Below are 18,743 nucleotides of genomic sequence, written 5' to 3' on the forward strand. Positions count from 1 at the left end.
CCAAACCCGTACTCCCCTGCCTGTGTCCCAGCAGCTTCTGCAGCCACAAGTTTGTTCTCCGCCTGCGGTCCAGAAACAACTACAATTCAAACGCGATGCACAAAAAAGGTTTTTCGACAAATCCAGTAAGCCACTTAAACCTCTCTCCAGCGGGCAGGTTGTTCGCCTCCAGACCAACAAGGGCTATGGCCGTCTGGGTCATATCCACAGCCCTGCCAAAGAACCGTGCTCCTACCTGGTTAACGCGGACGTGGCCATTTACAGACGCAACCGTCAACATCTCTTCCCAGTGAAGGAACCGCGTCCTGCGACACCGTATCCGGATGTCTCGCGTTGTGTACACCCTCCCACTACTGGCCCAGCTGCTCCACTATCAGAGACTGGGCCCCCTCGCGGCCTCCTTACGGTGTTCAGCGCATAGCTCGCATATATCATCTCCCCGCCCCGTCGGGTCCCCGGTTACGTCTCCCGTTCCTTCCCCCGTATCTTCTCCGGTGAAAGGAGGAGACGCGGATTCGTACCGCACACGTGCCGGACGGGTTAGCAGGCCACCCGTTAGGTACGGTGATTTTGTGTAACTATACAAACTTCCCCATATGCGTTATTAACATTCAGCTTAGCCACCATGTTCCTACGATGCTTTCTGTTTCTACAAGGAAAGATGTAGATTGGTTAATTCCTACTGGCCAATTGTAGTGCTTGTTAGTAGTTGCTCGGCCCAATATATGATTCATATACCAAGAGTTTGCCTACGCCATTCAGTACGAGTAGCTGCTAGCTACTGTTACATTCTGCAGACTGATGCTGTAAGTACATTTAATAAACATGTGTTGTATCCTGATATGTGTTTGACTCGACTCATTACACTGTGGGCCTTGGATAGAAAGCTGATGTGGTGAAAGCCTAGCCTACCTTCTCAAGGAGAATTGTCATGGCACCTGCGTCAGATCATCTGACGGACACCACACAGGCAGCAGGGTAAGGAATACACCAGGAAAGTACAAGCCACATCAAATGTGTAAGAAGAAACTGCAGACGGCCTGAAGAAGGGTCTCCATCCGAAACGTCACCCATTCCTTCTCTCCAGAGATGCTGCCTGTCCTGCTGAGTTACTGCAACTTTTTGTGTCTACCTTAAGTACTAGTTACAATTCTAACCTGGCTTTGCCTGAAGGGAAGGAAGGATTTGAGGATTGTACGGGCAAGGTGCTGAGGTCCCCACGCCATGAGCAGTAGCTCATGACTCATGACCCTGGCTCACACGGCCCGTGCTCAGCTACCCCGCACGTTCCTGCTCAGAGATGGAGGGAACGGGATCTTGGCCAAGTGTTCAGGTGTAGAGAATTACTTCATGACCAAAGTACTCCGTGGAATCAGAGTGGGCATGAACTGTGAGACAAGGACTAGATTCAGCCGCCATTGGCCTGACTCCTGCCATTTGCTGCTCCTTCCTCAGTTATAGTCATACAGCATAGAAGCAGGCCCAACCCACCCAGTCCAACCCCATCTACACTAGTCCCATCTGCCTGCATTTGGCCTATACCCCTCTAAACTTGTCCTATCCATGTACCTGTCCAAATGTTTCTTAAACGTTGTGATAGTCCCTGTTTCAACGACCACCTCAGGCAGCCCCTGCCTCAGATCTGCTGCACCCCTTCCTCACTGTTGAATGTAAACCTCCGGTGGCTCCAACCAGAGAAGCAGGGAGACCAAGTGAGAAGAGGGGAACCCCCGATTCCTGAAGAATGAGGACATGTTGTGAATCTGTGGAATTCTCTGCCACCAGAGGGCAGTGGAGGCCAATTCACTGGATGAATTTAAAAGAGAGTTAGATAGGGCTCTAGGGGCTAGCGGAATCAAGGGATACGGGCAGAAGGCAGGCACGGGTTACTGCTTGTGGATGATCAGCCATGATCACAATGAATGGCGGTGCTGGCTCAAAGGGCCGAATGGCCTCCTCCTCACCTATGTTTCTATGACATCTCGGATGCCCTGGCATGAAACGCCTCATCCTGGGCGCAGATGCAGCGTAGACAATGGAATTGGGATTTCGACTAGATAGCTTTGGGAGTCAGTAGGTTTGTAGTAGATGTCGGTCAATAGTCTGTTTCCTGTGATGGAGACGGTGAGATCTAGAAACGGTAGGGAGGTGGTCCAAGTGAATTTGAGTGCCGGATGTAAATGAGTGATGAAGTTGATGAAGTCAGTGAGTTGTGCGTGGGTGCAGGAGGTAGCACCAATGCAGTCGTCAATGTAGCCGAGGTAGAGTTCTGGGATAGGACCAGCGTACGCCTGGAATGTCGAACAATCACTGTTGCATACAGCATATAATCCTCCAACATTGTCGCCACTTCCAATGGGATCCCACTGTTGGCCACATCTTCCCATCTACACCCCTTTCTGCTTTCCACAGAGACCGTTCCCTCCGAAACTTCCTGGTCAACTCGTCCTTTCCCACCCAAACCTCCCCCTCCCCTGGTACTTTCCCCAACAACCGCAGGAGATGCAACACCTGTCCCTTTACCTCCCCCTCGACTCCATCCAAGGACCCAGACATTCTTTCCAGGTGAGGCAGAGGTTCACTTGCACCTCTTCCAACCTCATCTACTGCATCCGCTGTTCCAGGTGTCAACTCCTGTACATCGGCAATTGTTCACTGAACACCTCCGCTCAGTCCGTCTAAATCCACCTGATCTCCCGGTTGCTCAGCACTTTACCTCCCCCTCCCATTCCCAATCTGACCTTTCTGTCCTGGGCCTCCTCCACTGTCAGTGAGGCCCAGCGCAAATTGGAGGAACAGCACCTCATATTTTGCTTGGGAAGATTACACCCCAGCGGTATGATTACACCCCACCTCCCCCTTCCCAGTTCTCCCACCAGTCTTACTATCTCCAACTACATTCTATCTCTGTCTCGCCCACTCCCCTGACATCAGTCTGAAGAAGGGTCTCGACCTGAAACGTCACCCGTTCCTTCTCTCCAGAGATGCTGCCTGACCCGCTGAGTTACTCCAGCATTTTATGTCTACCTATGTTTTTATCTTCTCAACTTTTCAGCTCCTCAGGCAGTGAGCTGCTCCCATTGCATGGAAGAAACCGCACTATAAACCACTGGAGAGTCACGGTTCCCCACCTACGTGCTGGCATTAACACACCTGGAGCATCACGACAAGTTGCTGAAAGCACAGGTTAATGTAGAGGGTCAGGGTGAACATATCTGTTACTGGGGCCGTGGTGGCTACATGTACAGCAAGCACTGTCGTACAATGGAGCGGGGGGTCGGTACCAGGTGGGGGGAGGGAGAGGGGAGGGGGGGGGGGGGGGGGGGAGAGGGGTGGGGGTGGGAGGGGATGGTTGGTAACACAAGGGTCGGTAACGCGAGGTACTCACCGTCTCGTCGGAGCAGATGGAATGTACTTGGGTGCCAAACATGACGGCGGTGAATATGAGGAAGAGCAGCCCCTCAAAGCACAAGAGGATGAGGAGAATGACTGTGGACGGCGGTGAGAACGAGCTGCATTCTGGGAGAGAGGAGGACAGGTCACACACACATTACACCAGCCCACACACATCCACAGTCTTTATTCAACAAATGTCACCTGTAGCACTAACAATTCTGAAAGGAAGGTGGATTTTAGTGAAGCGTTTGATAAACTCCCCGTGGTAGGCCGAAGCAGAAGATTCGGCTTGACGGGATTAACAGTGAGCTGGTGGTATGGATTCAAGCTGCTTCACTGATAGACAGAGGGTTGTGATGGAAGAACAATATCCAGGCTGGAGTCCGTGACCAGCGGAGCTCCGCAGGGAACTAATCAGGCATCTAGAGAGCATAGTTTTAAGGTGAGAGGAGTAAAGTTTTTTTTTACACAGAGGGTAGTAAAAGCCTAGAACTCGCTGCCAGGGGTGGTGGTGGAGGTGGAGGCAGATCCGATAGTGCCATTTGCAAGACTTTTGAATAGGCACATGGAGGGATGGAGGGATATGGATCACGTGCAGGCAGAGGAGACTTGGACTTGGCATTGGGATAGGCGTGGACATTGTGGGCTGAAGGGCCTGTTTCTGGGCTGGACTGTTCTATGAAATGTGTTCGTTCTACTTATGGTTATTGTTTCACTCATTCCTCAGCTTTCAAAAATTACTTCCACCCGTCTGAGGAAGAATCATTCAAAGCCTAGATTCCCCACTTCCTCAACTAGAACGATGATGCAACAGTAATGTTATTTATAGCTGACAACAGCCCTGAACTAAACAGTGGAGTGATTGTTTCATTGAATGACATAGATAGGGACTGGTTCTGACAAGAGTACACACAAATGCAGCACCTTTACAAATGTCATCTGTCATATAGGGCTCTGGTGAGACCACATCTGGAGTATTGTGTACAGTTTTGGTCTCCTAATTTGAGGAAGGACATCCTTGTGATTGAGGCAGTGCAGCGTAGGTTCACGAGATTGATCCCTGGGATGGCGGGACTGTCATATGAGGAAAGATTGAAAAGATTAGGCTTGTATTTACTGGAGTTTAGAAGGATGAGGGGATATCTTATAGAAACATATAAAATTATAAAAGGACTGGACAAGCTCGATGCAGGAAAAATGTTCCCAATGTTGGGCGAGTCCAGAACCAGGGGCCACAGTCTTAGAATAAAGGGGAGGTCATTTAAGACTGAGGTGAGAAAAAACCTTTTCACCCAGAGAGTTGTGAATTTGTGGAATTCCCTGCCACAGAGGGCAGTGGAGGCCAAGTCACTGGATGGAATTAAGAGAGTTAGATAGAGCTCTAGGAGCTAGTGGAGTCAAGGGATATGGGGAGAAGGCAGGCACGGGTTATTGATAGGGGACGATCAGCCATGATCACAATGAATGACGGTGCTGGCTCAAAGGGCCGAATGGCCTCCTCCTGCACCTATTTTCTATGTTTCCATGTTTCATCTCAACTTCAAAATGTCATTTCACACACAAGCAGTGGTTCTGGTGCTGTGCAGAAATATAATGGGGGAATATAACTGAATACAAACTCCTGTTAGAGGCAAGACCACAGTTAATAAATATATTTTATAAATGTTTTAATTGTGAAAGGACTGGACAAGTGAGATGCAGGAAAAATGTTCCCAATGTTGAGGGAGTCCAGAACCAGGGGCCACAGTCTTAGAATAAAGGGGAGGCCATTTAAAAACTGAGATGAGAAAACATTTTTTCACCCAGAGTTGTGAATCTGTGGAATTCTCTGCCACAGAGGGCAGTGGAGGCCAATTCACTGGATGAATTTAAAAGAGTTAGATACTGTTGGGGCTAGTGGAATCAAGTGATATGGGGAGAAGGCAGGAACAGGGTACTGATTGTGGATGATCAGCCATGATCACAATGAATGGCGGTGCAGGCTCGAAGGGCCAAATGGCCTCCTCCTGCACCTATTCTCTGTGTTTCTATTAGATTTTATAAAAGATGAAAGCAGCATGACTCTCTCTGATGCCCACACAATGAATCCAATCTGCTGTGGGGCACTTCCTCAACTGTTGTGTACAGCCGTGTCTCACAGCCACACTGTAGCTCCCTGCAATGGGACTCGAGTCACAGAGCAACACAAACTGTCAGTAGCTGGAACCTGGTAGCAATATGTGACACTACAGGTAACTGGAACCTGGAAGCCACAGGTAACCTGATAACTACAGGTCATCTGGTGTCTACAGGTTACACGACAGGTAACTGGGACCTTGGAGCCACAGGTAAGCTGGTACCTAAGGGCAACCTGGTAACCACAGGTTACGCTACATGAAACTGAAACCACCTTTATGCACAAGGTTTAACAGCTATTCCCTCCAACTAGAACATAGAGCAAGAATAACACAATGCATTGTGTGTGAGCAGACTTACTTAGCCACTCCTCCTCGAAGCAGTACAGAAAGTGGAAGCACACCATGGTGAGAGCATGTAGAGATATCAGTGATATATACATCTGCAATACAGACAACATGTAGAGATATCAGTGCTGAATACATCTGTAATACAGGCAACATGTAGAGATAACATTGCTATATACATCTGCAATACAAGCAACAGCAGCCTGATCAGTCAGTGCAATGAGAACCAAGACCAGCCAGTTTGGTGTTGGTCAGAGGGGTGTCTGTGTGTTTCCATGTAAACGGCCACATACAGGAGTTAATGGGCACATCCTCCACAGAAAGGGAGACGGTATTCACATTATTCCCTTTATAATGTACCTGTATATCGAGGACGGCTTGATTGTAATCATGTATTGTCTTTCCGCTGACTGGTTAGCACGCAACAAAAGCTTTTCACTGTACCTCAGTACACGTGACAATAAACTGAACTGTTCAATTAATAAATCACTGATACACTAGAAGCAGGAGGATAGCAAGGAAGGTCAAAAGTGATAGGAGCAGAATTAGGCCATTCGGCCCATCTCGTCTACTCCGCCATTCAATCATGGCTGATCTATCTCTTCCTCCTAACCCCATTCTCCTGCCTTCTCCCCATAACCCCCGGCACCTGTACTAATCAACAATCTATCTATTTCTACCTTAAAAATGTCCATTGACGGCCTCCAAAGCCGTCTGCGGCAAAGAATTCCACAGATTCACCACCCTCTGACTAAAGAAATTCCTCCTCATCTTCCTGCTAAAAGCACATCCTTTAATTCTGAGGCTCTAGTCCTGGACTCTCCCACTAGTGGAAACATCCTCTCCACATCCACTCTATCCAGGCCTTTCACTATACTGTACGTTTCAATGATGTCCCCCCTCAACCTTCTAAACTCCAGGGAGTGTAGGCCCAGTGCCGTCAAATGCTCATCACATGTTAACCTACTCATTCCTGGGATCATTCTTGTAAACCTCCTCTGGACCCTCTCCAGAGCCAGCACATCCTTCCTCAGATACGGTGCCCAAAATTGCTCTCAATACTCTAAATGCGGCCTGACCAGCGCCTTATAGAGCCTCAGCATTACATCCCTGTTTTTGAATTCTAGTCCTCTTGAAATAAATACCAGCATTGTGGGATAGGAATAAGTCCGTCCCATCAGTGACCAGAAGGGTAATCGATGCGGCTCGATGGTGCAGCGGGTAGAGTTGCTGCCTCACAGCGCCACAGATCCTGACTACGGGTGCTGTCTGTACGGAGTTTGTACGTTGTTCCCGTGGGCGGCGTGGGTTTTCTCCGGGTGCTCCGGTTTCCTCCCACAATCCAAAGACGTACAGGTTTGTCGGTTAATTTGGGCTCGGTGAAAACTGTAAATTGGCCCTAGTGTGTAGGATAGTGTTAATGTGCGGGGATCACTGCTCGGCAACAACCCGGTGGGCCGAAGGGCCTGTTTCCATGCTGTTTAAAACTAAAACTAAAGATGCATAGAGCCAAGGGATGTGGACACGATGTGGCACATCATACGAATGAATGAGTGAATGAGTGAGTGAGTGAGTGAGTGAGTGAGTGAGTGAGTGAGTGAGTGAGTGAGTGAGTGAGTGAGTGAGTGAATGAGTGAATGAGTGAGTGAGTGAATGAGTGAGTGAATGAGTGAGTGAATGAGTGAGTGAATGAGTGAGTGAATGAGTGAGTGAATGAGTGAGTGAATGAGTGAGTGAATGAATGAATGAATGGATACTGCTTGTCAGGTGAGCTGCCAGAGGACAGGAAATGTTGTCTCCGTGTTGAAAGAGGGCAGTGGTGATAAGTTTGGAAAGTACATGCGGGTCAGCCTGGTGTCAGTGATGGAGGAGATGATGAGGGACAGGTTTTACGTCCACTTGGACAGACAGGGACCGGTTGGGAGGGTTTGTGCAGGAGATCGAATTGAGGATTTTTTGAGGTGGTAACCAAGGAGATAGATGAAAGCACGGCAACAGATGTTGACCACATGCACTTTAGTAAAGCTTTTGACAAGGTAGCCAATGGCAGGCGGATCCAGAAGGTTAAGGCACAAAGAATTGGAGACACGTTGGCAAACGGGATGTAAAGTTGGTTTGGTGAGTGTGGACAGATGGACAATAGGGCAGGCTTGAACTGACAGAGGGTGCAGTGCAGCTTTACCACCATGCGGCTTCTGTTAGACAACTTTAGTTCAGGAAGAGATTGGATACATAGAGCATGACAGCACAGGAATGGAACCCTCAGTTTGTGGCAAACACGACCCCTAGTTGAACTGATGTAATCTCCCTGTACATGATCACCCCTGGCAGCGCGATCCAGGCTCCCACCACCCTCTGTGTTTAAAGACTTGCCCCGCACCCATCCATGAACCTTCCCCCCTCATCTTATAGCTGCCCTCTAATGCTGAACACCTCCACCCAGGGAAAAGGTTCTGACTGTCTACCTTATCTATGCCTCTCACCATTTTATATACTTCTGTCGTCTCCCCTCAACCTCTGACGTCCCAGACAAAACAATCCAAGTCTGTGCAACCTCTCCCTGCAGCTGAAACTCTCTAATCCTGGCATCTTTCTGGTGAACCTCGTCTGCACCCTCTCCAAAGCCCCCACATCCTTCCTGTAATGGGGGCGACCAGAACTACACGCAATACTCCAGATGTGGCCTGACCAAAGTCCTAAAGAGCTGCATCATGACCTCCTGACTCTTGTACTCAATGTACCCAGCAGTGAAGGCGAGCGTACCATGGGCCTTCGTTACCGCTCTATCTACTGTGCTGCCACCTTCACTGAGCGATGAACTTGGACTCCAACATCCCTCTGCACATCAATGCTGTTTAGGGTCTTGCCATGAACTCTCTCCTTACATTCAACACCTCACACATGCTCGGTGTTAAACTCCATCTGCCATTTCACTGCCCGTTTCTGCAGCTGATCGACATCTTCTGACAACGTTCCTCACTGTCTGCAACTCCTCCAATGTTGGTGTTGTCAGCAAACCTACTCACCAACCCATCCACATTTACAACCATGTATACATATCACAAACAGCAGAGATCCCAGCACAGATGTGTGTGGAACACCACTGGTCACAGGCCTCCTGCTTGAAGATCTACCTTTGACCACAACCCTCTGTCTTCTGTGAATAACCCAGTTCCAAATCACTGTGAATCCCAGACATCTGAACCTTCTGGATCAGCCTATCATGATGGACCTTATCAACAGGCTTGCTAAAGTCCACGTCTACAACATCCACCCCCTACCCTCAATCTCCTGTCACCTCCTCAAAAGCCTCAATCAGGTTAAGGAGTCGTGCTGGCCCTCCTTAATTCCCCATCCTCTTCCAAATGGGAGTCAATCCCATCTCCGAGATAGCATTGGACTTTAGTTCTCTGGAGTAAAGGTGAGGAAAGAGTTTGAAAAGGGGATGTGAAGGGAGAAGTGTTTTGTTTTACAGAGTAATTGATGTTTGGATCTCAGTGCCATGAGGTGATGGATTCAGACACAAGTCACCATGTTCAAGAGACATTTAAACAGACACTTAAACAGGCATAGTGTAGAAGGTATGGACCCAATGTGGTAAATGGGCAAAGGCTAGCATGGACTTGATGGGCCGAAGGGTCTGTTTCTGTGCTGCACGACTGATGACTGTGAAAAGCCAAGCTCAGAGTTCATTCACTCATGGCATGTGGTGGGCAGAGTAACAAAATCAACGCAGGCTCACGTGCTTCATGCAACCATGCAGCCTGTGGGTGCATGAATGCAGCTCGAGCAGAGCACAGTGGCACGGAGAGCAGGCACCAAGAGTGTACAGTCAGTGCAGCGTGTGGCCAGGCTAGAGCGCGCGCACACAGGCATGCACGCACACACGCACATTCACTCACACGCGCGCGCACACACACTCGCGCACACACACTCGCGCACTCACACACACATGCCAGCAGTTGTCTGTCTTTTCACCGTTTTATTTTTATTTTTAGTTAGTTAAAGTGTTTTGTTTGGAGGTCTAGACTTTTTTGTGTGGGGGGGAGAAGGGGGAAACTGCCTTTCAGGGTCCCTGCCTGGTCGGAGAGGCAGCTTTTCTCCGGGCTGCAGCTTCGACCCGTCCTCGCGGCCTACCAGCGGGCCTGGAGCGGCGTTTCCTGTCGCGGACCGCCAGATCCTCGGCTTCGGCGGCGGCACAGCGCTGGAGCGCTATCGTGGAGCGGGCGATGCCTTGCCTGGGTCGCCGCGCTGGAGCTCTGGTGAGCTGAGACCGCCGGGTAAAACATTGCGGAGCTGCAGGACTGTGGAGCGGTCAGCTGCGGGCAGCGGCGCCAAATTTTACACCGGGAGCCTGGGATCTCGCGACGAGATCGCCAGTTGTGGAGTTCCAACCGGCGCGGCCTTGTCGGCTTCGGAAGCCGCGGCCTCCAGTACGGAGGCGGCCGTTCCAGGGTTCCCAAGCCGCTGTGAGGACTCTCCCGACGCCGGAGCACCACCACCCGGCGAGAACGGCCAGGAACATCGGGCCTCCGTAGAGGCAACTGTGGAGGCATCAATAGGCCCGACTATGGGTGAACTGGAGTTGGGGACTGGACTTTGTGCCTTCCCTCATGGTGGGAGCCATTGTGGGGGGATGTTCTTTGTGTTTAAGACTCTCATTGGTGTTATGTCTGTATTCTTTTGTGTACTGCAAAATGGCAAAAAGCATTTCACTTCATTACACCTCGGTGTATGTGAATGTGACCAATAAAAACCTTTGAAACCTTTGAACCTCGAGCAGAGCAGACAGTGGCACGGAGTGCAGGCACCAACAGAGTGTACAGTCAGCGCACGCACGCACACACGCACGCACAGGCACACGCGCACGCAGACGCAGGCGCACGCGCACACACACCTCGAGCAGAGCAGGCAGGGCACAGAGTGCAGGCACCAACAGAGTGTACAGTTAGCGTAGTGTTTGGCCAGGCTAGAGCACGCGCGCACGCACGCACACGCACCCGCAGGCACACAGGCGCAGGCACACACACACACACACACACACACACACACACACATCTCAAGCAGAGCAGACAGTGACACGGAGTGCAGGCGCCAGCAGTCAGCGTGGTGTGTGGCCTAACCAGTACTTACTGTAAACAACACAAAGTACTTCTGGTTATTCTCTCCCACACAGTTGTTGACCCAGGGACAGTGGTGATCCATCTTGCGGATACATCGTTTACATACACTGCAAGACAATTTTAAACAAGTTATTGAATCAACATGCCATATGATGCCCGCTCCATGATGTATGCCTTGCTATCCTTCAGACTTCAGAGATACAGCACGGAGACAGGACCTTCGGCCCAACCAGTTCACGGCGACCAGCGATCGCCCCGCACACCAACACTATCGTATTTCTATGTTTTCTATGTACACACCAAGGACAATTTACAATTTTACTGAATTAACCTACAAACCTACACGTCTTTGGGATGTAGGAGAAAACCAGAGTACCCGGAGAACAGAAGGGATTTGGCCCGAAACGTCACCCATTCCATCTCTCCAGAGATGCTGCCTGAACCGCTGAGACTCCAGCATTTTGTGTCTATTTACCCGGAGAAAACACAGGCGGTCACAGGGTGAACGTTCAAACTTGATACAGACAGCATCCGTGGTCATGATGAAACCCAGCTCTCTGGCACTGTAAAGCAGCAATTCCTTGGCCACTGTGCCGCCCAGGAACCAGGGAAAGGAAGGTAAGTTGTCAATGTTAAAGCACAAGTGTGTTTGCACAGTGAAGGACGATGTGCTCTCTGTATCAATGGCCGGGGCATTTGGGGACTCTCTACCAACGGCTGGTCGGCATGTCCCCAGCAACTCTCTACAGATGCGCCGTAGAAAGCATATCATTAGGATGCATGTTTAAGAAGGAACTGCAGATGCTGGAAAATTGAAGGTAGATAAAAATGCTGGAGAAAATTAGCGGGTGAGGCAGCATCTATGGAGCGAAGGAAATAGGCAACGTTTCGGGCCGAAACCCTTCTTTATTAGGATGCATCACAGCTTGGTTTGGGAACAGCTCCATCCAAGACCGCAAGAAATTGCAGCGAATTGTGGACGCAGCCCTGACCATCACACAAACCAACCTCCTCTTCCATTGACTCCATTTATACGTCACGCTGCCTCGGCAAAGCCAGCAGCATAATCAAGGACCAGTCTCACCCCAGTCACTCCCTCTTATCCCCTCTCCCATCATGCAAGAGGTACAGAAGTGTTAAAACACCTCTGCACACCTCCAGATTCAGGGACAGTTTCTTCCCAGCTGTTGTCAGGCAACTGAACCATCCTACCACAACCAGAGAGCAGCGCTGAACTACTATCTACCTCTTTGGTGACACTCAGACTACCCTTGACCAGATTTGCTGGCTTTACCTTGCACTAAACGTTATTCCCTTAACCTGTATCTATACACTGTAAACATAGAAACATAAAAACATAGAAAATAGGTGCAGGAGTAGACCATTCGGCCCATCGAGCCTGCACCGCCATTCAATATGATCATGGCTGATCATCCAACTCAGTATCCTGTACCTGCTTTCTCTCCATACCCCGATTCCAGAGATTCACCACTCTCTGTGTAAAAAATGTTTTTCTCATCTCAATCCTAAAAGATTTCCCCTTAAACGGCTCGATTGTAATCTAATCATGTATTGTCTTTCCACTGACTGGTTAGCACGCAACAAAAGCTTTTCACTGTACCTCGGTACACGTGACAATAAACTAAACTGAAGTGTTGTAGCTGTGAGGCAGCAGCTCTACCAGACGTGCATTAGGGGCTGGCGGGTCAGGGGTCATAGGATGCCGTAGGTCAGGGGGTCGTGATGCGGTGGGCACAAGGCGCCAGGGGTCAGGGGTCTTGCCATTGTTATCCCTACGACACAAGTTCAAATCCAATGAGTTTAGTTATTGTCACATGTTCCGAGGTACAGTGAAAAGCTTTTGTTGCATGCTAAACAGCCAGAGGAGGCTGTAATCAAACCAATCTGTAATTAGAAGCTAGTCTCAGCTGGAAACTAATTGACTGCCATTAAAACCCATCAGAATAGAAGGCCTTTGAAAAGGAAACCCATCTAACAAGGAGGCATTCATGGAATCACGTAAATAACACACAAGATTCCAGCTCCTGTCGTAGATAATCTTACATTTCATAAGTTCCAGCAGCAGAACTAAGCCATTCGGCCCATCGTTCGATAATCACGGCTGATCTCTCAACCCCATTCTCCTGCCTTCTCCCCATAACCCGACACCCGTACTAATCAAGAATCTGTCTATCTCTGCCTTAAATATACCCATTGGCCTGGCCACCACAGCCGTCTGTGGCAATGAATCCCACAGTTTCACCATCCTGCCCACATTCTGCCTGTAATTTTGCCGGTTTATCCGCTCACATCTTCCAACTGATTCTTTGACAACGTCCTTTCCCATTGGTCCCCAGACATTATTGATCAGTAGCAGTTCTGGTTCTACGCTGCTCCTTGATGCACTTCACCAATTACACATTGCCAATTTAATCCACGTATCCCTCATCTTTCCATACTGTTCACTAATGGCCTGTCCAAGTTAAAATGTTGCCATCAACAGAGCTCTTCTATTATGCAATAACCCTTCACTAACAAAGCATCTTACTGTATCTAGCTGCATGCGTCAATAAGATACCATTGATCGGATAGCAAAGATTGGGCAGATCAATGGCAAATAGAATTTAATTTTGACAAATGTGGGACAAGACAACTAGGGTGGGACAGCCATTCAGATAATAATCTGTCTTCTTGTTCTTTCCGCCAAAGTGGATAACCTCACATTTATCCACATTATACTGCATCTGCCATGCATCTGCCCGCTTCCCCAACCTATCCAAGCCACCCTGCAGCCTCATAGCATCCTCCTCACAGCTCACACTGCCACCCAGATGTATGTTTGTAGGTTAATTGGTGTCTGTAAACTGTAAACTGTAAATTGTCTCCAATGTGTAGGATGTGCCAGTGCCAGTGCCAGTGTATGGGGTAATCGCTGGTCGGCACAGACTCGGTGGGCCGAAGGGCCTGTTTCTGCGCTGGTCCTCTAAAGTAATGTTTATTGTTTAGGTAAAGCTAAAGCTTATTATTGTCACATATACCAAGATACTGTAAACAGCTTTGTTTTGCATGCTCTCCAAACTAATCAGACAATACAATACATAAATAGAACATACAACAGTACAGCACAAGAACAGGCCCTTCGGCCCACAATGTCTGTGCTGAACAAGGAGCCAAGGCCAACTCTTACATACCTGCACATCACCCATATCCCTCCATTCCCTGCATATCTATATGACTGTTAAATGCCACAAATGTATCTTAAATCAAATACAATAGATAGGGCAGAATATATAGAAAGTGCAGAATATAGTTCTCAGCATTGTAGCGCATCAGTTCCAGAGACAAAGTCCAATGTCCGCAATGGGGTAGAGGTGAATCGGACAGTACATTAGCTTATGGAAGGACCGTTCAGAAGCCTGATAACAGAGGGGAAGAAGCTGTTCCTGAGTCTGGTGGTGCGCGCTTTCAAGCTTCTGTACCTTCTGCCGGACGGGAGCGGGGAGAAGAAGGAATGACCGGAGTGAGACAAGTCTTTGATAATGTTGGCTACTTTTCTGAGGCAGTGTGAAGATGTTGGATTGAACATTAGTTCTGGAGAGAGATTGCATTGGCTGGGCTTGTTTCCTCAGGAACGAAGGAGGTAGAAAGAGACATGAGAGATCTTTTTACCATGTTGGGGATGTCACAGACAAGAACGGAGATGTTGAAAGTGAGAGGGGCAATACAGAGGATGTGGTGTCTGATGAGACGGAGGCATGAGTGAAGCAGCATCTTGGTCAATACACGTCACCAAACCATAGAAGGTTAAGGACATTAACACAAGTAAAAGTGGGTGGCACGGTGGTGCAGCGGTAGAGTTGCTGCCTCACAGAACCAGGGACCCGGGTTCCATCCCAACTACGGGTGCTGTCTGTATGGAGTTTGTACGTTGTCCCCGTGACCTGCGTGGGTTTTCTTCAGGTGCTCCGGTTTCCTCCCACACTCCAAAGACGTACAGGTTTGTAGGTTATTGGCTTGGTGTATGTGTAAATTGTCCCTAGTATGTAGGATAGTGTTAGTGTGTGGGGTGATCGCTGGTCGGCGCGGACTCGGTGGGCCTGATTCCGCGCTTTATCTCAAAACTAAACTAAAAGGATTGGTGTACAACAGGCAACGAAGGCACGATGAGCCAAAGGGACAGTTTGTGTTCTGTGACGATGATTCCACCACTCACCCACACACACACACACTGAGACACAACTTACTGGCCAATTCACCCACCAACCTGCAAGTCTTTTGGATCTGGGGTGGGAAACCAACTGGTCACAGGGAGAACATGCAAACTCCACACAGACAGCATTACAGGTCTCTGGTGCTGTGAGGCAGCGGCTCTGACAGCTGTGCCACTGTGTTGCCCAATGCTGATCAGTGTGATGGATTAGGTAGGGACAGAACACAATGAATGGTTGGGCTCTAGAGAGTAACAAAGAACAGAGGAACATAGGTGTACAAATCCACAGATACTTGCGTTCATTAGCGTGTGCAGAGACATGATGGAATGGCATTATCATGCATTGGTTAGGCTGGAAACTATAGGATGTGACTGCACTGAGCTGATTCCCTCCAATCACTGTCTCACTTTGATTTCCTTGGTGGAACTAGATAGAAATATATAAGATTATGAAGGGCAAGAAATAAGAACCTTTTCCCTTCAGCAGAGGCAGAAAAACCAAGATATATTTTAGCAAGGTCTTTGGCAAACCCCCATCTGGTTTCCTGATCAGTACGGGTGCCTGGGGTTATGGGGAGAAGGCAGGAGAATGGGGTTAGGAGGGAGAGATAGGTCAGCCATGATTGAATGGCGGAGTAGACTCAATGGGGCGAATGGCCTAATTCTGCTCCTATTATTGATGGTCTGCTAGTCTGCAAGATGAGGGTGCATGGACACCAAAGTGAAATAGTCAGTTGGATACAAGCTTGGGCTGGAGGAAGGAATGTAGTGGTTGTGGAAGATCCTTCTACTAATTGAAGGCCTGTGACCAGCGATTTGCAGTAGCAGGCAGTGATGAGTCCCCTGCTGTTACGTGAACAGAGCTCACGAAAGACAAGGGCATTTAGTCTGTGATGTTTGGGGGAAAAGATGGTGCCGTGAAATGGGTTTCATGTCGGCTGGTTTGGAAGCTACTGGGGAAAAAGTGAAGGCCAATATTAATCACCAAAAATAGCCAGGACTTTGTCAGGGGGACATCTTGTCCGACTAATTTGATTGACTCCTCATTCTATCCCTGACTATTGAGTAAAGATAAGTCATGATGACCTTCCAGAGAAGAGCAGTAGCAACTATCTCCTGCCCCGATGTCTGCAATCTCTTACTTTCAGTATTTATGACTGTTCCTTGTGCTCCCCACAGATCTACAAACCTCCACCGTGCTACCACCCAGCTCCCCCGAAAATGCTTCACACAATCATTCAATTAGAAGGTTTTAATCCATCTTGTACTTCAAGATGGATTAAACAGCAGCTGGTTAAGTAACTGTATGACTCAATATTTAGACAGGTACATGGATAGGACAGGTTTAGAGGGATATGGGCCTAACGCGGCAGGTGGGACTAGTGTAGATGGGACATTGTTGGCCGGTGTAGGCAAGTTGGGCCGAAGGGCCTGTTTCCACTCTATGACTCTAAATGAATTTTCCCTATTTAAATAATATATTTATATAATAATAAATATAATATATTAGATGAAGATTTTGTCTTGCAATTGATGTTGGTTGGCCAGTGAAGCTAATCAAGGTGGCGTGTGGCGTGTGGTGTTTTACCTGCAATGATGTGCTCGCTCTGGCTTGATGCTGCAACACTTGGGGCATTTATACACCACTTGGCCCGGTTTCAACTGTAAACTTTCAATGAATTCTTTAGTGGCGTTCCCTTTTGGTACCGCACCCTGCAAACAAAGACACGGTGAAGTTAATACCGCACCCTGGTAAACTAAGACAAGGTGAAATAAAACTGCTGCTCCAAATGACAGGCTTCATTTCTTGCCAGAAATATAATACATCATTATATATTAAATTTAACACAGTGTTATAGGGTATAATTGTACGCTGCAAGTGCCACAGTGATGAGAACCCCTATATTGAGGGAAGAGATATCAGTAATACACTTCAGTGACAAGATTAATAGCACTGAGCGTGTGGGCCTCCTTCAAAGTGTCCATACATGTCAGTCATCTAGAATTACTTTCAATATCTCCTCCTCAAGGCCAATGTATTAGGAGAATTAATGAATATCAAACTCCTTGTTTCCAATTCCTCACCAACTCAATGCTTCATAATCACGCTTGCAGGCTGCGTCTTGGATAATCTTCAGCTTCCCAAGAAAGACCTTGCAGTTTGTTCTGTTATAATGCGTGATTCGTTTTTTTTTTTTAGTTTCTAGAGATACAGCACGAAGCAGGCCATTCAGCCAGTGATCTCTGCACACTAACACTATCCCATAAACACACTAGGACAATTTACAATTATACCAAGCCAATTAACCTACAAACCTGCATGTCATTGGAGTGTGAGATACGGGTACAGACGGCACCCGTAATCAGGATCAAACACGGGGCTCTGGCGCTGTGAGGTAGTAGCTCTACCGCTGCACCACCGTGATTCAGAGAGTCATAGAGCACAGAAACAGGCCCTTCGACCCAACTTGTCCATGCAGACCAAGATGCCCCATCTACACGTCCCACCTGCTTGTGTTTGTCCCATATCCTTCTGTTCCATCCATCATCCAATGCGACTGGTGAATCAGGAAGAAATTTGTAGCTTGGGTTAAGTTATTATATCATTCACCTTTAGCACGTATACAGACAAATTATTCGCGATCTGATTATTTTCCATTAACACGGGGCACTCGTCAAGTTCAAGTTCAAGTGAGTTTATTGTCATGTGTCCCTGTATAGGACAATGAAATTCTTGCTTTGCTTAAGCACACAGAAAATAGTAGGCATTTACTACAAAACAGATAAATGTGTCCATATACCATATACGTCAAGGCAGCCCTTTGTCTCCGCTTCTTTTTGCGATTGCAATTCAGCCTCTTTCTATTGCACTTAGGTCAACCACATTATTCCAGGGCATTAGGAGAAGAAACATGGAACATCGTGTGCCTCTATACGCCGATGACCTCCTTCTTAATGTGAGCGACCCTACAGCCAGTGGCCCTGCAATTGTGTTCTTGTTAGATCAGTTTGGAACTTTCTCTGGCTATAAACTAAACCTCCAAAAAAGCGAATGCTTTCCCATCAACCTAGCCATACAGATCCGACAGGAATCCCTGCCCCTTCCCATATCTCAAGAAGGTTTTGTATATCCAGGAATACATATTACCCGCTCTTTCACATCCCTGTTTGCAGCTAATTATACGCCTCAAGTTAGACAAATGAAGGCTGACTTTGAGAGATGGAGTAGTTTACCTCTCACTATGGCTGGAAGAGTGCAGTCGGTGAAGATGACTGTACTTCCCAGATTTCTTTATTTGTCCCAGTGCTTGCCGGTCTTCCTATCCAAGTCATTTTTTAACTCAGTTAACCAATCTATAACCTCCTTTATATGGGGTAACAAGGTTCCAAGGGTCAATAAGTGCACTCTCCAAAGAGGTCGTGAAGTAGGTGGACTGGGCCTTCCTAGCTTTATTCATTATTACTGGGCATCCAATATCCAAAAGATATTATTCTGGCTCCACCTACCAGATACAGACTGGTGTCTGCTTGAGTCACAATCCTGTTACTCCT

General features: G+C 48.2%; 1 protein-coding gene across 3 annotated transcripts in view; it reads right to left on the reverse strand.

Annotated features, from left to right (window-relative positions):
• zdhhc3 (zinc finger DHHC-type palmitoyltransferase 3) overlaps nt 1-18,743 on the reverse strand; it is a 64,709-nt gene that overhangs the window by 29,399 nt on the left and 16,567 nt on the right. For all 3 annotated transcript variants that reach the window (XM_033015132.1, XM_033015147.1, XM_033015139.1), the window contains exons 3-6: nt 16,780-16,904; nt 10,992-11,088; nt 5,872-5,953; nt 3,389-3,519 (exon numbers count right to left, since the gene is read on the reverse strand). In XM_033015132.1, the coding sequence (XP_032871023.1) occupies nt 3,389-3,519; nt 5,872-5,953; nt 10,992-11,088; nt 16,780-16,904 (435 nt within the window). The remainder of the gene's footprint in view (nt 1-3,388; nt 3,520-5,871; nt 5,954-10,991; nt 11,089-16,779; nt 16,905-18,743) is intronic.

This window comes from Amblyraja radiata, chromosome 2, assembly GCF_010909765.2.
Source record: "Amblyraja radiata isolate CabotCenter1 chromosome 2, sAmbRad1.1.pri, whole genome shotgun sequence".
NCBI classification, from domain to species: Eukaryota; Metazoa; Chordata; class Chondrichthyes; order Rajiformes; family Rajidae; genus Amblyraja; species Amblyraja radiata.